General features: G+C 48.1%; 1 protein-coding gene and 1 long non-coding RNA gene across 2 annotated transcripts; one reads left to right on the top strand and one right to left on the bottom strand.

The window, feature by feature from the left end:
* Window positions 1-1,280: 1,280 nt before the first annotated feature.
* Window positions 1,281-2,321, bottom strand: LOC120762138 (uncharacterized). Its single transcript, XR_005703831.1, has 3 exons — window positions 1,994-2,321; window positions 1,799-1,891; window positions 1,281-1,674 (listed from the first exon to the last, which is right to left on the bottom strand). It is a non-coding gene; the product is annotated as an uncharacterized LOC120762138 (long non-coding RNA).
* Window positions 2,200-13,453, top strand: C21H8orf48 (chromosome 21 C8orf48 homolog). Its single transcript, XM_040084224.1, has 6 exons — window positions 2,200-2,382; window positions 3,276-3,513; window positions 4,022-4,162; window positions 9,803-10,014; window positions 11,400-11,552; window positions 12,580-13,453. The coding sequence occupies exons 1-6, from the start codon at window positions 2,215-2,217 to the stop codon at window positions 12,682-12,684; spliced, it is 1,017 nt and encodes a 338-aa protein (XP_039940158.1). The 5' UTR covers window positions 2,200-2,214; the 3' UTR covers window positions 12,685-13,453.
* Window positions 13,454-26,580: the final 13,127 nt, after the last annotated feature.

The following is a 26,580-nucleotide window of genomic DNA, read 5'->3' as shown; positions in this document are numbered from 1 at the left end:
AAAGACTTTAACCTCCAGGGAAAAAAAAATCAAATACCACCCAGGTCACTAATAATCTAATGTCAACTGTTTCCATAAAAAATGGGCAATGATAAATAACCAGAGCATTTAGTGGGAGCTGTGGGGCTCTGGGTGATTCTCAGTTATTCTGTGCTATTCTCTGTGCATGTTGATTAGAATTTTAAAGAAAAGGTAATGTTTTCCCAGCCCTGTTTCCCCATGGTTTATAACCCAGAGCATGAAATCTCTCACTTCATTTTCTAGATCCTTCCAGATCCTGATCTCCCTCAGCCTGGCTGCCACGTTATCTTCTTGGGAAGGAAAACACCTCAGAGCAGCCAATGCAGGGTAAACCTCTGGGCTGGAGAGGTTTAGGACACAAGGCAGGTTGGGCTGATCTCAACTGTCCAGAATTCCATCATTCCAGATTCCTGCCTCCACGAGCTCCCGGCACTGAGCTGACTCCCACCTCCTGCACTGGGATAATTGCCCTGCCACTCACATGTTGGAGTCCAGGGCATTCCTTTGGTTGCCCTGGAGGGTCAGGGACCTGGGCAGGGGGGTCTGGGACCCCAGCCCACAGCCCAGAGCTCAGAGAGACACTGGATTTGATCTCAGTCCATGGGAGAGGCTTCTTGCACTGCAGGAAGCATTGCAGGCCACAAGAGTGTAAAAATAGTAGTTTAGTATATCACAGGGTGAAAAAACAGTGGGTTTGGGATTCTTGGCATTGAAGTGGATGGGGTGAGATGGAGAATTTGGGGCGTTGTCTCCTTCTTCTTCCTTCTTGTTCCCTCACTCCATTTCTGCAGTGACGTTGGCACAAAGTAGTTAGTGAGGATTGGGTCAGAGTAAAGATGACCTTTTTAGTAATAGTGATAGACATTAGTAATAAATAGTAAATAAAGAATACGGAGCAATTAGTATAAAAGATAAGGACAGCCCAGAGACAGGAGGAGTCACCAGATGTCCGAGCCGCGGCAAACATCTTTTGGACACTGAGAAAATTGTAAGATAAGAACTAATAAACGAAGCATGTAACCTTGAAGACTCCGTCTTTTCCTGCGTTTGGCACAGAGCTTTGCAGAGGGCCAGGACTCTAAAACCACCTGAGAGCCGGAGAATTTAAGCTCCTAAAAAGGAGCCCCCGACAACTGCCGTCCCTGGGATGGGCAGAAACTACTGCCGTCCCCCAGATAGGACAGAAACACTCACACACCCCTCTGACCACTGCTCTCGTTCGCATGGGCAGAAAAGGTAAAAGAAATGTTTATCCCACATCAATTATTTTAATTTCTTGCAGAAAACTGCAAGGAAAGGGCCAGCCCCGAGCAGCCCACTCAGCAAACAGCTGAATCTTAAAACTTGAACAATGTGTAGGCAGAGCTGTTTATTTCACTCTGCTTTACACTCCACTGCATTTATTACTCTCCTGCATCCATCTCATGCTGGCCAATCCTTCTTTGTGTGAAACGCAGAGATCAGCACAGAGTTCTCTGTTCTAAGAGACACAGGATCACTTTTGCTGCACTTCATCAAATGTGAGAGAAGACAAAATCTCTGTCCTTTGGCCGGGCAGTCCAAACTCAGCACGAGGATAAAATCCCAGTGACAGACAACACCCTCTGCATCCCAGGACCGAAGAATCAGCTTTTCTTGCCAAAAAAGATTTCACTGAAACAAAAAAAATTAAAAGTGGTATTAGCTAAAATTGCTAAGCTGAAATAGCAATTTTAAAGCAAGATCCCAGGATACAGAAGAGTCGCTTTTATCATGATGTAACCTATGGAAATTATACCTGAAAATATGGGAAGATTTCATGCCCTGGAATACTTCTTACATCTTACTTCCACGAAGCGTCACATCATCTTCTTGGATGCAATACACTGTCCTAAAGATTAAAAAAAAAAAACGAAAAGAAAAGTGATTTAAAAATCCCCTGGCGTTTCTCTTGGCTTTTCTGCCCTTAGGGCAGAGCAGAGCTGTAGCTGACCTGCAGCATGCGCTGTTTTTACCAGCAGCCGGTGACTTTAGCCGGTCACACCTCCGGCCAGCCCTTGAGCGGCGTTTTTGCGATGTATCGCCCCGATGTTTAATCGTCGCGATTAAACCCACGCAGCTCCCTCGGCCGGTCCCACCCACCCTTCCCAGCATCTCGCAAATCGCTGCACACGCTCCAGCTCCTCCGCGTCCCCTTCCAAGGGAGGCCACTCGATGCGGGGCACGACTGGGACTCGATGTGCAGCACAAAACCAATCCCATAAACCCGGGACTATTTCGGGGCCGGATTTTCCGCCTCAGCCGCGGCCGGCCCGGGCTCCCCGCTCCGCTCCGCCCTCAGCGCCCGGGGCCGCCCCTTCCCCGGCGGGGGAGCGGGCAGGGGTAAGGAGCGAGTTCCTGAGGCTCAGGGGGAAAATGCAGCTCTTCGAGCCCGTCCCTGAGGGCCGAGAGGAGGGAGGGAAGGGCAGAGCAGCTCCCGGAGCCCCTGAGGGGCGGACACGGCTCTGGCTGCGGGGATTACCGGGCACGGAGCTGCTGCAGCCGGGCCAGGGGAGGCCGCGGAGCCGCCTCAGGGCTGCAGCCCTCAGAGCCCCTCCAGAGCCTAAAGGAGAGCTGGAGAGGGGCTGGGGACAAGGGCTGGAGGGACAGGACACAGGGAATGGCTTCCACTGCCAGAGGGCAGGGTTGGATGGGAGATTGGGAACCAGGAATTGTTCCCTGGCAGGGTGTTGAGGCCCTGGCACAGGGTGCCCAGAGCAGCTGTGGCTGCCCCTGGATCCCTGGCAGTGCCCAAGGCCAGGCTGGAGCAGCCTGGGACAGTGGGAGGTTTTTTTCCCACTGTCTCATCTAACCATACTCTCTTTCCCTTTCTACTCATTCCCCCTTGTTCCATCACTACCTGCTGTTGTAAATAGTCTTACTTCATCTTTGCTATAAGTTCCTTTTAGATACCGAAAGGGGAAAATTTGCATTTAATTTTTTTTTAATGAAGAATTTTATCCAAGCATCACTGTAATCCACTGCAGATTTGAAAGGAATGCTGCTCAGGTTTCACAGCTGATGTTCATTGCTAATTGGCACTGTACATTCACCCTGAGGATCCGAACGTGCGCTGCTCTAATCCGTGCTTTGGCTTGATCACCACGGAGTTGTGATTTTCCCCACCTGTTGTGGTGGTTAAATCTGGTGTGATGTGGCTGTAACAGCCCAATGTCTATCCCACGTTGCTGTAAGTAATCCTGTGAAGCTGACCTTGGTTTTGTTTTTATTTGCAGTGCTGCCCCATGGCCACTGCCCCAGCAGAGAGCTCCGGGAGCCATGGGAAAGGGCTGGGGATGAGCCAGAGTCACGGCAGCTCCGCTTTGGACTATTCAGGAGGCACCTTTGAATCCCTCAGCGAGGAGGAGGAGAGCGAAGCTCCTGGATCCTGGTGTTCCACAGAGGATTTGGAGGGGGCAGCTGTGTCAGAGGCGTTGGAAAGCTCATCATCACCGGCAGGCCAAAGTCCTGCAGGTATGCTGAGCTCTCCCTGCTTGAGGCCTGCGTTTCACAGCTTCAAAAAGTGCAGTGGGGACTTGGATCAGCAGAAATAAATATGAATATTGTATACAGTGTCCTTGCTGGGCGAAGTGCCGGCCAGATCCGTGCTTCAGGCAGCTCCATGGGAAGGACTTGGCTGTGAAAATTATTCCCTAGTAATCTTGTGAGGCTGAAATTCTGTTTGCACCTTAAAAAACAATTCTCCAAGCGGCTTTTTACTATGTATGAAAAGTAGCTAGGCCATAAAACAATTTTTCCATGGGATAGTTCCAGGATTTGAAATACTGGAGAGGGCTGGGGAGGCCCTTAAAGCTGCATCAGATAAAGATGGATAAAGCAGAAGCTGAAATCTTTGTGTTGCTGGGGCTCAGGGTTTCTCCTCCCCCAGCAGGGAGAACTGGCACATTCAAGTGGAGGATTATTTGCCTCCCACTTTGCTTTCCTCACAATGTGTGTTCAAAGTTGCCTTTTTGCCTTGCAGAGGAGGAGTCTGAAGCAGTGGATCCAGCTGTGGAAAGAGCTGCCATAGGAAAATGGATTGATGCCATGGGAAAATGGATTGATCTGAAAAATAAAGACACTGGGGTTAGGCCAGACAAATCTGCCATCAGAACTCCTGCTGGTGAGTTCAGTAACTTCAGCACCGGTTATAATTGTTTCTTTTGGAAGGAGGTGTGAACTTGACTTAAATTGTATACACAGGCTATTAAATTCAGGCAGCTAATTAGTCTGGCTAATTAAGTACAAAGTTTCTCTTTTATGCTTTCTTGGAGAGCAGTTTGTCTCCGATATCACACCTGGCTTTGATGCTCCCCCCATGTAGGGACATTATTCTGGTGATGCATTACCACAAAACCTGGAAAAGTACATAAAAAAATTTCCCCATATTTGACATTTGATTCTTTAATTTAATTCAGGTTTTTTCTCTCCAGCTGTAGAGATACTAGGAAATTTGGGCAGTTTTTCCTTCCTTCAGAATGTATTGTGTGAAATGGTTTTTCCCCCCCCCTTGTTAATCAACAGTTTCGATAACTGAATTATTTGTTTGCCCTGTTTTAGTTCCTTTCCCAAGCTGAGGGAGGCAGTAGGGCACCAATTTTGGCAGGAACAATGGAGCAGCTTTACCCAAATAATGATGGAGTGTAGGGAGGAGGAGAAGGGGAAGGAGGAAGGAAGGATCCATTTCCATGTGCTGGTTATGCAAGGAACTGCGAGAGCAGATGGTGGGATGCAAGCCCTGCTAAAGTCTGTCAAAAAGTGGGTCAGAGGTGCTATTTTTAATTAAGAAAAAAGAGCAAGAAAGCTGTAATTGAGCAAAAAAATAATGGGAGCAGACGGGGAATCTTCCTCAATCTGCATGTTGATGGGAAGTGAGCAAACTTGGAGTTTTGTGGGTCTCTGTAAGACTGATTAACCAGGAGATCCTCCTACCTGGGCACTTCTTGGCACAGGGTTTGTGTCCCAACGTCCTCAAAGCACCCATCTATCCTAAAAGAGCAGCACCTCAGGTCACTTCTAGGCTGTTCTGAATTGCAGAGCTGCTTCCCCACAGCGGCGAGTCAATGCTGGGGGCTCCTGACTCATCTCCTGCATTTCTCTGTCCCTGCAGTCCAGGGAAGGCAGCTTGTGTGGAGCAGCTCATCTCCAGCAGGGAGGCTTCTGGCCTGCTCCTCCAGGAGAGTCTTCCTAAAATACATCAGAGTCCTGTGACTGATTCCTGGAGGCAGTGAAAGGGACCTGATGAGTTCAGAGGCTCTGCATCAGCGATGAACCACAGCTGAAGGCTGAGGATGTTTTCCGTCTCCGCGGGGTTTTCCCTTGAAAGTTGTGCTCCGAGGATTTTATTCATAGAGTCACTTGCAGATCCTTGTATTTCTGCACCAGGGAATGATCTGCCTTTGGCTGGTGGATGTTGGTGGCAGGGAGAGTCAGAGTGGTCACTGAGGCTGGAGCAGCAAGTTCTGTTCCGTGACCTTGAGCTGATGGATGCAGAGCTGGTTTGTCTTTGCTTGTCCTGTCGCTTGTCCCTGTAGCAGCCTCAGGTACATTGGTGCTTCCAATGATCCATATGAAGAGCACAAAATATGGATCATGCTTTCCTTTGATGCAAACACAGTATCCAGCCATGAAATCCCCAAATCAATCATAATTAGCCATGCGCTGCATTTTTTATTGCAGAATATTACCATAAAATAAGCACAGCAACTTTTGTCTTCTGATGCCTATAAATGCTTCTCTTGGACTTAATCCTTCAGCACTCGGTAGCCCCCAAATCTCATTTTGTTTTAGCAGCTTGGAGATGTTTTTTTTAATGCAGTGGATGAGTTCCCCTAGAAGTGGATTGCTGCACAGTGAGTCCCCTCAGAACACTCAGCTCAGTGAATCGTGTGCACTAACCACACAGGTACCCTGCATTAGGGTTTGCTTTATTGCCTCAAGACTTTCCTTCTCATCTTAGCAATGTCATTTTTATTTTTCGTGGTTTTCTTTGTGGGCTGACAGGAGAAAAACACGCTGGCCTCGGGAGAAGTGAGAAATTTTCATCAGAGCTGTCTTTGTCCCTCCACCCCAGTGTGGTAGCACGAGCTGTTATTAAGCAAATGCATCACAACACGACTATAAATTCTCAGTTCCACAGAGATTGCGCCGTGTTAGTCATCTTTAAAATGTACTCAGGAAGCTGCAATTCTTCAGCTTGGATGTATCTGAGAATTCAGGCGGGGCTCTTTAACCCCCTGGCTGGTGCTGTGCTCACGAGTAGCCTCTCACTTTTGTCATTGCCATGAAATGCTTTGCCTGTTTATTTTGTGCACTGTTAGCGCCGCACTACTCCTGTAATTGTTCCCTGGCAGGGTGGGGATGCCCTGGCACAGGGTGCCCAGAGCAGCTGTGGCTGCCCCTGGATCCCTGGCGGTGTCCAAAGCCAGGCTGGGACAGTGGGATGTGTCCCAGGGTGGCACTGGGCTTTAAGGTCCTGCCAACCCAGGTGGTTGTGTGACTCTGGGATGATTCACTGTGCTGGAGGAGTTTTACTCATTTTAAATTCTTATTTGTGATGAACAGCCTGACATTTCAGCCTGTTTCTCTCGGTTCTGTGTTATCTGCAGGGGTCTTTCTTATGCTCTTTGCTGGTCAGGCTGTCAGCATGTTCATCTGAACTGTAAAATCAATTTAGGTCATTATGAAGATGTTACCTAGAGCTGCAGAGGTAAAACCTTACTGAAGAGCAGCTATTGATTATTGCCTTCCACAGTTATCTCTTCTTTACTTTTTATCTTCTTTAAAATAGAGTATAAGTAGGGAATAATAACAACAAAATGCTGCCAGTTTTCCTATTAAATCAAAGTTAGACATCAAAGGAAAAGGAAACTCATACTTTCTTCTTTCATTCCCTCCTCATGGATCTCAAATGTCACAGTTAAGTCAGGAGTTGTACACAGACCCCAAAGCCTACGGAGGTCACTGAGTTCCACCCCCCTCAGCAGGGTTTGGGATGCAGACACAGGGATTAGCTTACCTTTCCTGGGCTGCTGGAATCACAGCAGCTTCCTGGTGCACTCTGTGGGGCTTTACTTCCTAAATATTCTACAGTTTGTGACCTTCCTGCTGGGTGAGACGTGGCTCGGATTGATGCTGTGCTGGTGGCACTTGGGCTGCTCTTGTCACCTGCTCTGCATTACTCCTCCCCAGTGAAGAGGGGGAGCACTGGGTTTGGAGCAACCAAACATCAGGACAGTGTTCTTGTGGAGCAGCCATTGGCCCTGGCAGGGAGTCTCTGCACTCACCTTACATCTGCCACCACAGCTGGGGAAGGAGCGTTCCAGCATGTCTGGATCACACACGGAAAAGAGGGAATCTGTGAGGGACACGGAATAAACCCAGCCCTCAAAGCAAGAGCCGAGATCCCCTGGGCAGGTGAACCTCCCACACCAGGGGAAAACCTGAATGTGTAAATACTTCAGTTAAAGGACACACTTTTCTCATTGAGTTTTGGGTTTGTCTCGGTAAAATTCTAGTCCTCAATCGCTAATTTACATTCTTTCTGGAATTCCTGTTAAACATGAGTTAATATGAAGAAGTAACTCCAGCACTGAGTCGTGCAGTGAGGTTTAAAAATTGCTGTTCCCTTTGCCAGTGTTTCTTCTGGAGTCTGGAGGTGCAGATGAGCAGATGGGTGGGTGCGTGGCAGCACAGGATTTATGCATTATTAGAAACCAATTCTTAATCAAATTACTCTTGTGGATGTCAGAAGAACCTTAAGTGAGTTATTTAGGCTGGTATTAAACTGTCACTAAGTGCTCAGTGGACCTGATGTGTTTTACTTCTCCCTTTGACTAATCAAATGTTTTTGTTCTGGGGTTTTTTTTCCCCCCTCACACTGGTAACTTTTCAGTTTTTTTCTTCATTCTGTGTTCAGCATAAATGAACCTGCCAGGAATATTTTATTGGTGTGATTAAACCCAGTAGTGGCACATGATTTCCACTTTTTGACACGATTCTTGTAATGAAAATCACCTGATGATTGAAATGGTGGTTTCCGCCCAGATATTTATGATGCTCCAGCAGAATTTTTTTAAATTAAATTTCTTTTTAAGGTATTGCTAATTCTTGTTTAGCTGTCTATAAATTGTCAGCATGTTTTTGCTTTTAATGATTTTGACACATTGTCTTTCAAGGAGGAATAAATTGCACTGTGATGCTCAATTCTGAACTGTGATAATTGCACTTAACATGTTTTCCACGTTGTCCATGAAACCTCAAAATTCCTGCTTTGCTTAGTTTTAATTATGGATTCCCTTCTCCATTGGATTTCTGAGGAGATGCTCAATTTCTTTGTAGAATTCCACAACTGTATCTTGTGCACTCAGGACTAAATAAATCCCAGGGAATTTAGGGCAAGTTTTATATTCCTGTTGTTCAGTATTTTGAGGATTTGGGTTGTGGGACTGGAAGGGCAAGTCCCTGTCTGGAAATTGAATTTAATAGTGAAAAAACAGAATGTGGAGGGGTTGTTTAAATGGTTTAATCCAACCTCCCAGCAGGAATTTGGGGGAGAATCCTTGGAGTTAAACTGGCCATGCTTTGGAGCCATCACCTGCCTGACGTTGGGGGAAATCTGGGCGTGAAACTTGGAGAGTTGTGGTGTCTCCACCTCAGCCAGCCCCATCCCGTGCTGCTGTCCATGAAATACTGCACTGATTGTGCTCTGAGCTTCTGGAAAATCTCCCCAAAAGCCCTGAATGAGGTTGTAAATCCATCCTAACCCTCCCAGCTGAACTCTAATATCTGTTTTATTTATTTTTACACGCCACTGGGAGGGATAAGAGAAGATGAAAGAGGGAAAGATGTTTTTAAAAGAAGATCTTATAAAGAATTTAGGAAATGATTGTTGAAGCTTTAGAGGAAAAGTGTTTTCTAATTGCATTTCCTCCAAAAAAAAAAAAAAAAAAAAGCCTTTCTGGAGTTTGTGGAATTTATTGGAGTTTGTGGAATTTATTGTTTCAGAGTGACTTCAGTGGACACTGCCTCTAATTTTTCTTACAAATTGCTCCTTAGAGTTATTGATGAAGAGCTCTCTTGAAATATTAATTCATTTGGGCTTAGCAAGTTGAAGTTTCAGGTAGTGAGATGCTAAGTCTGTGTTATTGACAGCCAGTTTATTTCATGTCACAGTGTTTAACTGCTTCCTTTGCTAATCTATTTATCCTGTGCCATTAACCTTTTGTCTTTTTTATTTCCTCCCATCTTTTGAGCCTGTTTTAGAACCATTTGTTGTGCAGGTTCCTGCAGCTCCCATCCACACTGGTGTTTAAATTCTGACTTTGGAGCCTGTTGTAGAGCCATTTGTTGTGCAGGTTCCTGCAGCTCCCATCCACGTTTGTGTTTAAATTCTGACTTTGGAGCCTGTTTTAGAGCCATTTGTTGTGCAGGTTCCTGCAGCTCCCATCCACACTGGTGTTTAAATTCTGACTTTGGAGCCTGTTGTAGAGCCATTTGTTGTGCAGGTTCCTACAGCTCCCATCCAAATTTGTATTTAAATTCTGACTTTGGAGCCTGTTTTAGAGCCATTTGTTGTGCAGGTTCCTACAGCTCCCATCCACACTGGTGTTTAAATTCTGCTCTGCTGTTGCTGCAGGCAGGGCCTGACCCTGGGTTTGGATTTTCCTTGGGTACCACGAGGTCACACAGATAAAGAGCAGCAATTCCTCTTGTCCCTGACACAGCCTTTGATGCTCTTGTCCTGTTGATTTATGGCTGGCAGGAATTCCTGAGTTATCCCATGGAGAGCTGGATGCTCTCAGGTCTTTCTGCAGCAGGAGGATCAGCGGGATGCAGCAGGAGCAGGCACAGAAGTGCAGGAAGCTGCAGTGGGGAGTCCCAGCAAGGCAAACTGGGACTGGAGATTCCTGTGCTGTTCCCGCCCAGCTGATGAACAGGATCCTGCTGGAAAACACCAGGGAGGCTGTGAAACAGGTACTGTGGGAGAGAAAGGGAAATTTTCCTTAAATCCTGAGAGAACCACTGGAGAAAAAAGCCATAATATCAGGATCAAGTCAGGCAGACCTTACTGATGCCAGACTCGGGCCTCTGGAAGAGGTTTTGGGTTGATCTCCCAAGATTTATCCTTCTCATTTCTTACACATCACTGTAGAACTGTTGTATGGTGATAAAATCCTGATTTGTGTGATTGAGCAGGGCTGGGATCATAATTTATTTCACAGGAAGCCCTGGGTCAACTGAAGGAAAAAGCCTTTTATTTATCAAATTCTTCTGCATATTAATTGTTGTGAAATCTTTGTGACTCCAGGATTAGAAGAATTCCAAAGACAAAACCTTTCCTTGCTTCCAGCTTTCTTAGGCATTAGATAATTTTGATAAAAGCAGCTCCAATAAAATCCTGCTGACCTCAGTCCCTGGTTAAGAAGCCTCTGGCGCATCTTTATCCAATTCAAATCTCTTTTTTTGTCACCAGCCCAGTGGTTTTTTTTCTCACCACAGGATGGGTTTTGTGCCCCAGCTCCACCCCAGCCCTGCACCTAAAAATAACACTTTCAAGTCAGTTCTGGTGTGATGATTATTTCAGGCTTCCTGTCTTTTAAAACGATTTTGACATTTCAGCCATCTGCTTTTTACATTTCTATTAATGTTAATCCACCTTGCAAATTTTGAGGAATTTTTATTTCCTCTTTATTTATCTTACATTGTGGGAATACATTCCCTAAGAAGAGTAACTTTATCTGCTCTTCTGCTTGGTTCTGTCTGGAGCTCCACACAATGGACATTTTTACCCAGAGGAGTCAGGGAAAAGGGGACAGAGAGGCCTGGGATGGGACTTGCTTGGGTTGATTCCCCTGCTTTTGTAGCAATTTAATGTTTTTATGGAGCCAGATGGAATCTGAGTCAATTAAATCAGATAAAACCATTGATATTTCATAAAAGCACAAACCCTGGGATTTGTTCAGTGCTGTTAAATAGGCTTGAGATTTCATGGTGGATAAACTAACCTAGGAATCACTGAGTAGCACTGGTTATCTTACAGACAGAACTGCCGAGTTTGGCTTGGATTCTGGCTCAGAGCTGCCTGTTTGAACTGATTGTCCAGAGTTTATTTGCCTCCTAATTTATTTATAAAGTGTATAAATATAATTTATAATCCTAACCCCTCTGTTTGGTGTTTAAGGCCTTGCACACAGTCAGCATAGGAACAGTTCTAGATGATGGAACTGTGACTGAATTATTTTACCATTGCCTAAAAAGCCAATTTCTGTCTCTAGACAGTAATTCTGTGTATTTTCATTAATTGTTCTCGAAGTTACCAGGCCAGACATTGCTCATGGCATCAAAGTTTCCTCTTCCAGGTGACAGAAGCTGAAATCCATGAGACTTCAACATGTCCTGACTGCCAGCAGAAGAAAGCAGAGCTGGCCAAGGTTGCCTTCCTCAGACAAAAAAAGACTCTGCTGGAGGGTGCTTTAATCCAAAAGAAATTGGAAGAACAGTTTTACTCCAGAGTAAGCAAATCTTGTTGAAAATCATTCGTGCTACATTTTATAGGTGCTGTAATGAAAGAATCTCTAGTTCAGATTCCCCCTGATACGTGGCAGTGAGATCAGTGCAAACCAAAATAGAATTTGGGTCCCTATCATTAATAAAATGCTTGGGACCAACGTTTTCCTCAAGTCATTTGAGCTGCCTGATTTCTGGAAGCTGAAGGTCATTCCCAGGATGTCCTGGGATTGGTTTTGTGTCCTTTTTGATTTTGTCTCCCCAGTTTGTTTTCTGCTGGGCAGTCCAAGCTGAAATGGCAAATTAAATGTTGTGATAGGAGGTAACTGCCCACTCTGGGCTTCCTTGCTCATCCTTTGCCTTGGGAATCTTGGAGTAGGACACTGCAAAGTGTGCTGGAGGCTGAGGCCTCGGGATACTCTGAGATTTCTTCTTGGAATTCCTGTCTCTGTGCCAGTGTCCCAAAGGTTGAAGCTTTGTCGGTAGGAAATGCCTCTGGGGCAGCTGGGTGAGCAGTGAAATGTGCAGAATTCCTTGGGTCTCCTGTGGCTGCTCCTCAGGAGGATCTTGCCAAAGGAAGAACTCCTCTCTGCCTCCTTGGGAGGGGGTCAGACTGAAGGCAGGAGCCTTCCTGCAGCTCCCCCCATGTTGATGAGCAGGGTGGGAGTTCGTGCTGTACCACACATCCCTTTCTTCCCTAAAAATTCCAGTCTCCAGAGTTTGGACTCTTCCTCACTCCATGCCTAAGATTTAAGGGATTCAGTCTCAGGTGAGGCTTCACTTTTCCCCACTTTTCCCTCCTGCTTCCCTGCAAGGCCAGCTGCTTTCCCCTGTCCTTCCTTAGGGAAGAATCCTGCTCTTTGGACCACGCTGTTGGACAGAGGTTTTAACCAGAATCCTTTCAAAGCCTCCAAATTGTGTGGATGAGTGCTGCCCACCTGGCTGGGTTTGAGGGACTGGGTGTGTGATACAGGCCATGAGAAATGGCAGGAATACAATCCTGAATAATTCCCTGTTTTCTTTCTGTTTCAGGACATGCTCACACTTCTAGGAGAAGCGCTCAAAAGCTTTCCCAAACCTTCAGAGGATCCCAGGGATTTGTGGCAAAGGCTGAAGGAAATGGAAAGCCTGAATTAACCATAACTCCAGTGGGTGAAGGACTGGGAGAGCCTCCTGTGGGCAGTTCACCTCCAGAATCCCAATGATTTTGGATCTGAGCTGCTCTGGCAGTGATGGATTGGGTGCTGCTTTAATATTCCTGCAGGTGGAATCAGATCTGCCTGGCTGGGGTGTGAGTCAACCCCTTCTCCCTCCTCAATGCAAACGTTGCAATATATTGTAATCCATCTCCATAGATTTCTCAGATTCCAGAAGCCAACGGTTTCCATTATTAATCTGGCAAGGCAGAGGGATTGTTTGGGGTTTTTTTTGTGTGGGATTGCTGTGGGATTGCAGAGCAGCTCCCAGCTGCTTCCATCCGTAAGGAAAATAAATGATTCCGTTTGCCAGGGCAGGGAGGTGTAATTACTGCATTTCAGCTCAGCCTTTGCCCACTGTCTCATGGTAAATTGAGAGTGAGAGCCCCAGGTAGAGAACAAAAGGCAAAGTTAACTATAGAAAGCAGTGAAATGAAATGCACTATTTGTAGAAGGGAAATAATGAGGCCGTAACAGAAATTAATCAGCAGGACTGGGGATGCCAATGGAATGAGAAATGATAATAAATTAATCATGAAATCTATATAGGATGGAGAGAACAAAAAAACAACAGATTAAAACTGGAGTGAGAATTAAAAGAAAATACTTTGAAATTTGTTGTAATTTTTCAAGATGACGAAGTCACTGTTGTTCAAAGTCTGGATCTGGGGTTCAGTACACGTGCAAATAAAATGGAATTGTGCTGGGAATCTTTGGGTTAGACAATGAAATCGTCCTCACTGTGGCCTCCAAAGGTGGTGCTGCTCTGTGGGCACCTCTGTGATCAGAGCTGGCAGCAGGGACTCAGCCCTTGCTCCAGCCATGGCCTGACTCTCCTCATCCTCCTGTTTCCTGATTTCTCTGCATTCCCATCTCTGTGGAAATCTGGGAGGAATATCCCTGTCTATGAACCCACCCTGTATTTTTGTGCCAAAGCAGAGAGGACTAAATGCCCCTGTTGCGTTTTCTTCACCCATTTTGGGACAAGAGCCCTCACTGCTGAAGTGGGGTTTGTATTTCCTGTGGTTGTTTCCTCCTTGTGCTCTGTATTGTTTATCTGAGTTCTTGAGGGCTGTTTAGCCTCCTGCTCTCCCAAAATCCAGTGGGAAACCTGGAGGGAAATGCTGGGATATAAACAGAAGTGTTAGCAAAGTTCTGCCTTTTGCTGCTTAAAAATCTGCTCTGAGTGATTTCCCTGGGAGTGGATCCTGAGTAGGTCAAGCCCCAGGTGAGAACCCAGCCCTGAGTTACTCAGTGCCGGTTATCCCTGCAAACAGCTTTAATTGTCCATCAAAAGCATTCCCCTAAAAACATCCCCTTTTGAATTGTCCCTGCAGAGCCCCTGGATAATGAATAAACTCTGCTTGCTCCTTCCTGTTGCTCGGGAATCCTTAGAAATGCTCAAATCCCTTAAATCTCCTGCCTTCCAATCTTTTAATGGATCCCCCACCTCTGCTCCTTACTTGTTTTGGTCTGCACTCCCTGGTTCTCTGAGCCTTTGGAAGTCTCTGCAAACACTGGGAAAGGCACCCAGGATTTCAGGTGGAGCCTTGGGAGGGCTGTCCGGTGTACAGGAGGCGATCAGGAACTGAATCCTTTGAAAATGTCTTTTTGCAGCACAGATTTCAGCCCTTGCAGACCCCCGTGCACATGCTGATTTCAGAATTTTGTTTTCAGAACATAGAAGCTTTCTAGAGCTACTGAAATTTCTTTGCAGCTGCTGTCAAGCCTTTCTTTAAATCTTGAACTGTGAGTTATTTGGGTTATGTGTCTGACAGTGTTTGTCTGTGGAACAGCATCCTACTCACACACAGTGCCTGCACAGCTCGTTTGTTTGCATAAATGTTACAAACAGAACTCAGGTAGTTCCTCAGGAAAATCAAAGCAGATTTTGCTGATGGCTGTTGAGTGCATTTTCCTCCTGCTCACTACAGTTGTTTCATTCTTTTATCAGCAATGACTCTGAGATCTGAGTGTTTTTTCTTTAGCAGCTCTCAGAGATGTGCAATGGAATGAATGATCCGAGTCCTTAAATAATTTATTTTCTAATCCTGCAGTTTTTGAGGCTGGACATCCAAAACTGTGCCAGGGAGGATGTGGGATCCTTCTTCCTCTTCCAGGAGCTTCTCCCTCCAGCAGCAGATTTTTCTTTTGATCCAGGGAAACCTCAAAGCTCTGGTCAAAGAATATTGACTCATCTGCTGCCCGGTTTGTGCTTGCTGGGGCATGAAAGGAGCAGGGTGGCTCAAGAGGGATTCCTTGGGAAAAGCAGCTAGGGTGAAACAAATCAATCTGCCTCTTCCAAGCGCTCTGCAGCTTTGCTTTGTGGCTTTCATGCCACCCAGAGTTGCATGATTCAATCTTCTGGGTGGTTGCTGATGTGGTGGGGTTCATTGCTCTGAGCTCTGCGCTAACGGAGAAGGTTTCTCCCATCTCAGTGGTTTCACGCTCTGTGTGTGCTGACACCCACTCCTGGCATGTTGGATTTTATAACTGACCCTTTGGAGAAGCTTACATTCCTCAAATTATCATTAAAATCAGTTTCCCATGGACTGCAGCGCTGTAACTTTCCCTTTCATTTGCTCTAGCTTTATTAAAAACTGCAATCCAGGCTGCCTCATTCCTTAGTCCTTTCCATCCATCTCTTAGGCTCTGGGAATTTGTATCCCCGGGAAAAATCTTCCATCTCAACCCCAACAGGCTGCTAGCCCAGCTCTGAGCGGGAATGAAGTTTTAGTGTCATTAACTTCCCTGGATGTGAGCTGGCAACAAAGCTGAACATCCCCAGACGACCTGTTCTGGTGGGAGGTGGCCCTGCCCGTGCCGAGGGGGTGGCACTGGATGAGCTTTAAGGTCCCTTCCCACCCAAACCATTCCATCATTCTGGGATATTTGAATTTGGATTTCCAGCTGCTGAGGAAATCTGTTGTGCTCCCACTGCTCCAGTGTCGGGTCATAGAAGAGTTTGAGTTGGAAGAGACCTTCCAAAGGCCACCTGACCCACCCTGCCATGGCAGGAACACCCTCCGCTGTTCCAGGGCGATCCAGCCTGGCCTTGGACACTTTCAGGGATCCAGGGGCAGCCACAGCCTCTCTGGGAATTCTACTCCAGGACCTCTCCACCCTCAGTGTAAAAACCTTCTTGCATCTGACCTAAACCAACGCTCCTGCAGGTAAAACCTTCCTCCCTTGTCCTGAGGACGCTGCTGAGAGCTGTGCCCCATCTTTCCTGCAGGCCCCCCTCAGGTACAGGAACGTGTCCCTGGAGCCTTCCCTTCTCCAACTGAACATTCCCAGCTCTCAGTTCTTCCTCACAGGAGAGAGGCTCCAGCCCTCGGGGCATCTTTGTGGCCTCCTTCCATTAATCCTGGATCTTTTCTCTGAAGCTGCAGGAAAACCTGAAATGCTCCAGGCTCCCCTGGGGTCCCTCAGTGCCTCCTCAGAGATTCCCTCGGGGAGTTGGTGTGCGGGGAGACTCAGGTACTTTTTTAGTTCTATTTTTTGCCGCAGCCAATTTGATGAGGTTCCAAGAAGAGGAGCTGAACGCATTTATTCATACTGGGAACTTGAGAAGAGTTTCAGCTGGTGGCACCGAGGGCAGGGTTTTGCTGATGGAAGGACTCGTGTTCCCCTGTGGAACGGGAGTGACACCCCGAGCTGAGTGCAGTCCCCTCAAACCATCCACACATCCTCCAGCAAGCGCTGCGGTGCTCCCAGCGCTGCATCCTTCAAGCAGCATTTTCCCATCTCCTTGCGTTCTTCAAGCCGTAATTTCATCAGCACTGGATGTGATTTTCAGAGAGTGACTTTTGATTGTGCCCCTGAGGGTGGCACTGAGTGTGTGCAGATCAGCCCTGCCTGCCCCAGGGCTGCTTTCCTGACTGCTCTGGGTTTAAATGATGGCAAAACAGACACCAATCCTAAAAAAACACCACATTTGCATTGTTTTCATGCAACTAATTGTCCTCATTTTTTTTTTTTTTCCCTACAACTGATTTTGAAGATCTTTGGCAGCACTGGCAACAGCAGGGTGTGGATGGGAGATGAGGGGGAGTGGATTCCTTCTGTCAGGGTCCTCCATCTCCCAAATTATCTAAAGAATTGATCAAGGTACTTAAAAAAAAAAAAAAAAACACCCAAACAAAAACACCCAAACATTTTCCAGTCTTTGGGCATGGATATTCACTGCTTATTTATTCATTTATTTATTCTGTAATAAAATAGTACTGTTCTCACAGACTAGGCTGTATGATCCATAAATACCCTTGTAAAATAGATTTGTAGCATGTAACAGAATCCTTTAGAATATTCTGTGAAAATTCTTTGTTGCCGTTGTTGTTGTTGTTGATAGCACTTTCAGAACATTTACATCCTTCATCCTGACATTTTGAAGTAGAACATTTTTTTGCCTACAGAGGTAAGTTTACAGCATCATCACAGTATTATAGCTCGTTTAAAAATACATACAGCAGTACTGGTAATTGCAAGCAAGCTGTAGACTTGAGCAGGGGGCTGGTGGCAACTTCACATGGTTTCTACTTTATAAAACAATGACATTTATTAATATCACAGCCATCACTTGGTTAGAAAAGATTACTTAGATGTGCTACTCACAATAAATCCGTCATTTCTCTGTGACGTCACAGGACAGGCCATGGAAATAGAAACACGCCGTGATAGGGGTGGTTTAAAAAGGATTAGATGCCGAATTAAATAAAGGGGGGTTAGGCTGTCTCTTCCCTTGGGAATTTGAGTCCCATTGACACTGGACGACCTCAATCCACTTGTGGGAATGCCACGAGCACCTCTCAGCACAAGCCTGGCGTGGGGGGAACATTGAAATGTCAGCCTTGGCCCACGAGGAGCTCTTCAGGAACAGCCTGGCAGCGCCAGCTGGGAGCTCCTTTCCTCCCGAGTCCACGTGGATTCCAACACCTTCAGCCCCTGCTGGGATCAGAGCGGCACAACTCCCCTGGTTTGGGATACCCCAAATCTGCCTCTTCACCTTCCAGCGGGTTTTCGAAAGAGTGAAAGCAACAGGTTGAGCTGCACTGGTTCAGTAATACACAGAAAATTGTGGTTAAGGTTGGAATGGACCTAAAAAACTCATCCCATTCCACCCCTGCCACGGCAGGAGCACCTTCCACTGTCCCAGGGTGATCCAGCCTGGCCTTGGGCACTGCCAGGGATCCAGGGGCAGCCACAGCTGCTCTGGGCACCCTGTGCCAGGGCCTCAACACCCTCACAGGCACTGCCACAATTTACCCAATGGCAGAAGAGATTAAAAATACATCATTGCATTGGTTTTACTTTGCACAAATGAGACTAAATGTATAAATATATATATATATATGTATAATAAAGCTGTAGGAAATCTCCAAACTGCTAACAACTCTTAGAAATGAGATAAAACAAGGATGTATTCGCTTGGAAATTTCAAATTTGCAGTCCCCTCACGATTTTCACTTCCAGGTAATTCAAGAGTACTTCATGGTGGATCCTGGTTTTTCTCTTTTTTATGAAACAAGTCCCGGTGTGCTTTGGCAAATGCTCTTTTCCTGGTCCCTCTGGTACTCCTCCTGTGCTTTCTGCAGTCTTTTCCCTCTGAGTTTCCACTTGTGGAAGCAGTAGGTGATGAGGGATGTCATTACCAGGGAGAAGAGGATGACCAGCACGACGACGAGGGCGATGGTGGACGAGAGGGACCCCTCCAGCCGCTCGCTCTCCGTGTCCCCGGCGGAGTTCGCATCCGCAAAGTCCTCATAATCCGCTGAGGCCAAAAGCGCAGCTCCAGGAGCCTCCTTCAGCTTGGGCCTCATTGGGCCGCGGGAGCTGCTCTCAGAAGTGCTGGAGAAGCGGGCTAGCGCTGCTCTGCCGCCCGGGGCATCCGGGAGCCAGCCTTGCCCCCGGCGTCTGCCCGCATCGGCGGCGCTCAGCACCGGCCTTCGGAGCCAGGGAGAGTGTCACCCGGGTTTTTCTGACTTTTTTAAAGCCTTTTGAGTGTTCATAAAGTGGAGTCAGACTTTTTAGCTACTCTACAATATTAGGAGTAGTTTCTGCCTTTTCTCACACATGTAACATAAACAAATCCTTTGTTTTTCATTCCCTGCCCTCTGTTTGCATGTTTCTAACCTGAAAACAACTGTAACTGACAGTTGGTCTGGCCATTCGGCTGAGGGGTGAAAACTCCAGAAGCCAATTCACAGCCAGACCCACAAATGTATAAAAAGTAAGAAATAAACAGGCAGAGGGGCTCTGGGCTTGGCTCAGCCTTGGGCTCTCTCAGAGGAACTCTCTGCCCTGCAAAATCTCTCGTCTCCGTGTGATTGCTTTGCGTGTCCCGATCACAGGAGAGCAGGAGCTGCAGCCCGTGGCACGAGGTTTCCAGCACAGGGCAGCTTCATCCCAGGGCTGGAGGTCAGGAATGTGCTGCCTTCTTCATCAAAGGGAAGGGGAGGCTCAGCCAGCTGCCAGTTTGGGATTCCTTGTTTCCTGCAAGAGGTAATTGGAGAAAATCCAGTCAGTTTTCCAGTGCTGGCAGAGCTTTGTCCTGGGGCTGAAAGCAAAACAAGTGCTGCAACAGGTGTGGCTTTCTATCTGAGGAAATAGCAGAAGAAAAATCTTTTCTTTCCCAAAATATTCCCAGAAGAGAGGGAAATCAAAGGCCTGCTTTGTACATTACCCACAGTAACAAAATCAGCTGCAAATGGGAGTTTTCACATTAATGAAGGGGTTTAATTTCCCCTCTTCTATGTGTCTGTTCTTGGACTGGGCTTGAGTTTGGGGTTTTAATCCTCCGGAGTTTTAGTTATAGTGGAATTGAGGAGGTTCCCTCCCGACTGCAAATCTGGGATCTGGAGAAAGGTCATGGATAAAAATCCACCCTGGATTATTGGAGAGGAGAGCTCCCCTGCAGGCACTGAGCTGTAAACTGGAATTTATCCTCCTCACCCTTCCTCAATTCTGACGGAATTTCAAAGACTTTTAAGTCATTTGCCTTTGATATGTGCTGTGTGTGACAAATCTTAAAAAATTCACTTCTCTGAGCAGCTCTGGAGTCCACAGTCGGCTCTGCCCTCCCCGTTCCCTCCCTGATCCACATCCCATTTTGGAGTTAAACCTGAGCAACAAGGCTGCTCTGCCCTTGATTCCTGCTTCCAATCGGGACAGGAGGGTTTGCCCCGGGGTATTTTCCTCCGAGGAGCTGTAAGTACGTTCAGGGCTATTTATTTCAAATAACAGCTTGCTCCAAACCCCCTCCACCCTCCTCCCAAATGCTTGGAGGCCAAAATTAGGTTTGAGAGATCTTGGAGCATCGTTGTTTGGAGACGCTCTGTTTGAGAGGACGCAGTTCGTCCTCTTCATAGAAATAAAGTTCATCCCACTCAGGCTCACAGAGAGCCAAGGGTCTCTTTTCCTAATTAACAGCACGTTCTGATTAGTAATAACCACTGTTTACGTAGCTCCGCGGTCTGTTGGTGCTAAGAGATGTAAATAACAGTTCCTGCCAGTTTGGAACAATATGTTCACGGAGTCAGAGAGAGAGAGGGGCATTTTCAGGGAAGCTTGGAACTCAGATTTTGCTGTGGTTGAGGGAGAGCTGATTGAAAGCTCATTTCACGTAAGGGACCCAGCGCGGCGCGGCCCGTCCGTGATGAATGTCTACAAGCGGCGCTGCTGGCAAGCCATGCATCAGGAGGGGGTGACAACAGAACATTTTAGTGCTCCTTGGCCGCGGATTCAACATCTCTCTCAAGCAGCCTGAAGAAAGAAACGGCAATAAAAGCACTTGAGAGGCTGGGAAATGTTCCTGTGATTGATGGGGCAGCCAAGTGTCCACCTCCCCTGGAAGTCAGGCCCGAGGGAAATCTGATCTTGTCATACTTGCCTTAACCTGGATCTCATCTCATCAGTGTCCACAGCTGGCAGAGTCCTGGGGAGGAGAGAACAGAAGCACAGAGTGACAACGCAGCCGGTCCCGTGCCGCCCTTTGGGACTGCCCGTGGGAGCAGGGAGCGGGAACTTCAAACCGGGAGCGCTCTGAAATCTCAAATCTGCAAAGCTCTGCTCGAGCCTCGGCCGCGGGCTGGGGAAGGAAACGGCTTTTCTGGGCAAATCCCTCCCCAACAACGCCAGCGGCCTCTTGGAGGCTGTGCTGGGAGCGCTGCAGGGACTGTGACCAAACCCGGGGTGACAGCGGTGCCACCGCTGCCCCTGTGAGTGACAGCAGTTCACCACTGCTCCTGTGAGTGACACAGCGGTGCCACCACTGCTCCTGTGAGTGACACAGCGGTGCCACCACTGCTCCCATGGGTGACACAGCGGTGCCACACTGCTCCCATGGGTGACACAGCGGTGCCACCACTGCTCCCATGGGTGACAGCAGTGCCACCACTGCTCCTGTGAGTGACACAGCGGTGCCACCACTGCTCCTGTGAGTGACACAGCGGTGCCACACTGCTCCCATGGGTGACAGCAGTGCCACCACTGCTTCCATGGGTGACAGCAGTGCCACCACTGCTCCTGTGGGTGACACAGCGGTGCCACCACTGCTCCCATGGGTGACACAGCGGTGCCACCACTGCTCCCATGGGTGACACAGCGGTGCCACCACTGCCCCTGTGAGTGACAGCAGTGCCACCACTGCCCCTGTGAGTGACACAGCGGTGCCACCTCTGCTCCTGTGAGTGACAGCAGTGTCACCACTGCTCCCATGGGTGACACAGCGGTGCCACACTGCTCCCATGGGTGACACAGCGGTGCCACCACTGCCCCTGTGAGTGACACAGCGGTGCCACCACTGCTCCCATGGGTGACACAGCGGTGCCACACTGCTCCCATGGGTGACACAGCGGTGCCACCACTGCTCCCATGGGTGACAGCAGTGCCACCACTGCTCCTGTGAGTGACACAGCGGTGCCACCACTGCTCCTGTGAGTGACACAGCGGTGCCACACTGCTCCCATGGGTGACAGCAGTGCCACCACTGCTTCCATGGGTGACAGCAGTGCCACCACTGCTCCTGTGGGTGACACAGCGGTGCCACCACTGCTCCCATGGGTGACACAGCGGTGCCACCACTGCTCCCATGGGTGACACAGCGGTGCCACCACTGCCCCTGTGAGTGACAGCAGTGCCACCACTGCCCCTGTGAGTGACACAGCGGTGCCACCACTGCCCCTGTGGGTGACAGCAGTGCCACCGCTGCTCCCATGGGTGACAGCAGTGCCACCACTGCTCCTGTGAGTGACACAGCGGTGCCACCACTGCCCCTGTGGGTGACAGCAGTGCCACCACTGCTCCTGTGAGTGACACAGCAGTGCCACCACTGCCCCTGTGAGTGACACAGCAGTGCCACCTCTGCCCCTGTGAGTGACACAGCAGTGCCATCACTGCTCCTGTGGGTGACAGCAGTGCCACCACTGCCCCTGTGAGTGACACAGCAGTGCCACCACTGCCCCTGTGGGCGACAGCAGTGCCACCGCTGCTGCCTGAGGGCCAGGAATGCTCCTTGCTGCTGCTCAGGGACGGGTTGGGGAGCAGGTTGGCGAGCAGAGGGTGACAGACACGTGCCAGCCATGGCTGCAGGCCTCTCCTGGTGTGTGCCCAGGCAGGAGCAGGGCCAGGGAAGCTGGCAGGGAGAAGCTCTTTCCCGGGATTCCGTGGGTGGATGGAATCCGTGGATGCGAGGGCTGGTGGCACAAGGGCTGCTGGGGTGAAGGAGCTGCTCCTGACACAGTTCCTGAAGGGAAGCAGGCAGGGCCAGCTGTGCCTCTCCAGGCGGGAGAAGCTGAGAGGGACCCGGTGAGATTCGGGCCTTGGCATGATCAGCTCACATCCCACCCGCTGGAATCTCACTGGCAGCACGTCCTCAGGAGGACACCTCCCGTTAAAATCCCCCAAAGCTCTTCCTCTCCCGTGCTTTAGCGGAATTCCAGCGGCAGAGAACGAAGCAAGCTGAGATGGTTTGGCTGGGTTCCTGTGAGTCATCAGCCTTCAGTGGCTTTGGCCTGAGCTCTGCAAACACTGCAGTCAGGAGCTCAGGGCTGGGCACATTCAATTCCCGTTCTAAAATACATTAGAAAAACTCAAGCGTTGACAAAAACAATGCGATCTTCTTTAAATCTGGAAAATCGTCGGAATAAACTTCTTGTGCAAGCACATTAGGATTATCTGGAGGCTGAATTCATTTTTAAAGGTTTTAATGAAACGATGATGTTTTACTCTGGTACTTACACACGCTCAGGCTCTTGGTGCAGCGCGTCCTTGCCTTGGGATGGACTCTCCTGCCCTGGCTCATGCTCCCTTGTCTTTTTTAGCAAGTTACAAAGTAAAGTACAACTCGGTACAAGACGGGGAGGACAAAACCTGCTCCTTGATTTGTAATATCCCTAGGACAGGCATTGTCTTCCCTTTGTTCTCCACGTCTGACCTTTGAGGACCTCTGAGAGAAGTAGATTTTTGAGGGTTTTTTTACAGTTTTTGAGGGTGGAAAGTAAAGGAAGGTTGGATGCAATTTATGTGAGAGGAACAAAGGAAATGACAGTAAAAAACCCCGGTGTCTCCAGATGAATTCAGGTTATTGGCATCTGCCAAATACTGAATTACCGAAAAGAGATAAGAATGTTCATCAACAGCTTTTTGATTTCCCCAAGAGCCCTCCCTTTTATGAGGGCAAACCTTGCCTCTGTTTGCCAGACTTGGTAATAATGATGTTATCAGTGTCACATTCAAGACAGAAATAATGATTTGCATTGCACTCCCAAACATAAGTAAATTTTTAAAAAATCAAAATACCGTGCGGAAGATCAGGCTGAAGTTTTATTGGGTAGGGTTTTATTGGGGCTTTTATATCGTTAGAAGCCTGGTTTTTATTTCAGTCCCAGTGACCGAGCTCAGTGGATGTCTGGAATTTCCAGGTTTATTGGCAGGACGAAGGGCAGGAATCCCAGGAGAGCTGCTGCAGCTGCCTTGCTCCCAGGGAAGCCGATGGCACATCCCGACCCTTGGGATAACTCCCACTTCCTGATGGGGCTGATCAGGAACCAGGCAGCGAGGGAAAGGAGCGGCTCTGCTCTTGCAGGAACACAAAACCAGCTTTCCAAAGGAAAGGTGACTGCCCACAAACTGGGAGCTGATGTAAAAAAGCTCTTTGATAGCAGGAGAACCTTGGCTTCTGTCTTTGTGTCTCCTGTCCTCATCCCCCTCTCGCCGCGCTCTTCCCGCTGTTGGATTGCTCCCTGCGTTTACGTAACCCTAAATATATATTGATTTTTTTTAACACAGTTTCGGGCTTGCTTTCTTCCCTCTTGCCTTCAGCTTTCTTGTGAATCTCCCCGCTGCCTTTCAAATCGCCTCTTCCATTTTAATTGCATTAGGGAAGAAGGCAGCTCCTCTCTCTCTGCATTTGCATCTTTTTGATGTGAAAGCACTGGGATGAAAGGTGTCCCTCACGCTTAAACCCGATGTGGGAACGGCTCCTTCTCCTCCTCCTCCCCCAGAGCTGGGGAGCGAGACATCAACTCCAACACTTGTGCTCAGATAAAAGGCACAGTGGGAGTGGGAGCACTGGCAAGGGGACAAGGAGGAGGAAAGGAGAGGAGGAAAGGATGGGAGAAGGCAGAAAACACTTGGGAAAAATCACAGGGAGATGTTTTAACCTTGCTCTATCTTCCATAAACTCACAGGAACAAAAGGCCAGGCTTTGAGAGTGTTTAAAATAGGTCCATAAATATATATATATATATATATATGCGTTTATTTTTGGATGTTTAAAATGCTTTTGGAAACGGGCAGGTTTCAAGTCCCCAGAGCGCCGCTCGGCTGGATTCCTGGGAGGTTCTGTGTCCTTTGGGGTGCGTGCTGCTCCCACCCACTGCAGTTGTGGTGTCACTGCGTTTGCGGGTGCTGAACGCCACGGACTTACCTGCAAAGTCCTCTCGTTAAACCCCTCTGCCCCTCTTTCTTCTGTACCGTTAATCTCCAAGGAGGAAACACGATCCGAGTTCGGTTTTTCCCATGTGGGCACCCCTTAGAAACGTCATTTGCATAAACCCCTTGTGACTGCACCCAGCGAAAGGCTGGAGCAAGCCAATTAAGCTTTTAATTAAGCGCACAAAACTCCAGGCCCGCTTTTATCCCAGTGAACACGAAACCTCTGCTCCTCACTGTCGTTCGGCGTGTTCTGTCTGCGATTCCTGAAGAGGAGAAAAAGGCCGGGAGGTTTGGGATCACTCATCCCAGCCCCGGCCAGATCCACGAGCCGGGGGAACGCTGCGTTCCTGTGAAAGGATCAGGATCTGCTGGGAGCCTGATTCCGCTGGGAGCTGCCCCGGGCTTGGATGACTTTGTGTACAACAAACCCGGGGGATTTTAGAGCAGAACCTGATCCCGTTTTCCCTCTGCCTTGAGAGATCCTGAGCAAAAGAATCCCGGGCATTTTTGGGGTCCAGAGGAGCTGCTGTGGGCAGGGGCTGTGCTCAGCACGGTCATAAATGTGAGGCGCTGCTTTCCTGGGCCTTTGTTTGACAGAGGACCCACGTGAGGCTAATTCTGGTTTTAATTTTAATCGAGTAATCCCTGAGGTGTAGATTAATTAAAAGCCACAGGTGTGTTTGGCTTTAGGCTCTCTCTGGAGCTGATTTCCATCCCACTGATTTTATTGGTGACCTCTGATAGTCTAATGTGCTAATTTAGCCTAAGTGTGATTTGATAAACACCAGCAGCTTTTAGGGTGTGATCACAGCTTCCTTGTCGCTGCCTGTTTTGGCAAATCTGAGCTTTGGGCTGTGCAAATCCTCGTGGAATGTTCCTGGGAACAAGCTGCGCCTAGGTCACGGACAGAGGGAGCAACTGATGGATTCCCTCCCTAAACCAACCACTGGGATAGATATTTTAACCCTCTCATCCAGGAAATGTGAGGAAAGTTTATTATCCTGAGTGCTGGAATCCTTGGACGAGTGGTGAGAGGGAAGTTTATTATCCTGACCATTGCAACGCTTGGATGCCATTTTTAGGGCGGCTTTAAATCTCCATGAAATGCTCCCCAGACGTGTGAGGAGGAGACATTGGGGTTTATTCTTTTCACATAATAATAATAATTATTTCTATCTAGGAAGGGGTCTGGATTTTTTCTTTTTTTCCTTTTTAAGCCTGGAGAGCAGTGCTGTATCCAGGTGTTCTCTGAGCATGTTCCTTCCACGTGCTCCCCTCCAAGGAGGCTTCACCGCCTTCTAAAAGCTCTGTTGAGGTTGTTTTTCTCCAAGCAGCGCCGCTGCTGCTGTTTTTGGAGGGTGGATGTTCCCCAGCAGCTGTTCCTGCCACAGGAGCAGGCTCCCACCATCAGCTCAAGAGTACACCCTGCAAAGTGGGGATTCTCTGTCCCTTTGAAATTTTATTTTTTATGCTGCTCTTCCCCTCCAAGATCAGGAGCAGTTCCATGCTGCGGTTACAGAGGCTGCCTGGGAATTTCCCCTTGGTCCATATTTTAGATGTTATTGTACCTGGAAACCCTGGAGTGAGCAGTCCCCAAACCTACACTGAGCTTAAAACTGCTCAGTGATTTTTATTTTAGATTTAATTTTTTCCCCCATTTGCTGTTTTTTAGGCTCAATTTGCCCCAAAGTTACAGGATTTTTGGAGGCAGGACAAGTAGTGCAGGTACAGGTGGAGGATTAATTGTTGAGTTAGAAGGGAAATGAAAACTGAAAGCTGTTTAGAGCTGAATTCAAATAAAACACCCAAACCTAAAAACCCTCATAAAATATAACCTTAAGCCAATCAATGGCCTCTTTGCTCAATTCTCATTTGGTGTACAGGTGAAGTTTGAATTCTGGCC

This window comes from Hirundo rustica, chromosome 21 (genome assembly GCF_015227805.2).
Source record: "Hirundo rustica isolate bHirRus1 chromosome 21, bHirRus1.pri.v3, whole genome shotgun sequence".
Classification (NCBI taxonomy): domain Eukaryota; kingdom Metazoa; phylum Chordata; class Aves; order Passeriformes; family Hirundinidae; genus Hirundo; species Hirundo rustica.
Note: the sequence above shows the minus strand (reverse complement) of the source record. Positions and strands in the feature narration are given on the sequence as shown.

What these genes read in the sequence shown, in the direction of transcription:
- C21H8orf48 (XM_040084224.1), top strand. Translation starts at nt 2,215, where the DNA reads ATGCGGGGCACGACTGGGACTCGATGTGCAGCACAAAACCAATCCCAT. An exon ending in GGCAGGCCAAAGTCCTGCAG is followed by an intron (nt 3,514 to 4,021) that starts GTATGCTGAGCT and finishes TTTGCCTTGCAG; the next exon opens with AGGAGGAGTCTGAAGCAGTG. An exon ending in TGCCATCAGAACTCCTGCTG is followed by an intron (nt 4,163 to 9,802) that starts GTGAGTTCAGTA and finishes TATGGCTGGCAG; the next exon opens with GAATTCCTGAGTTATCCCAT.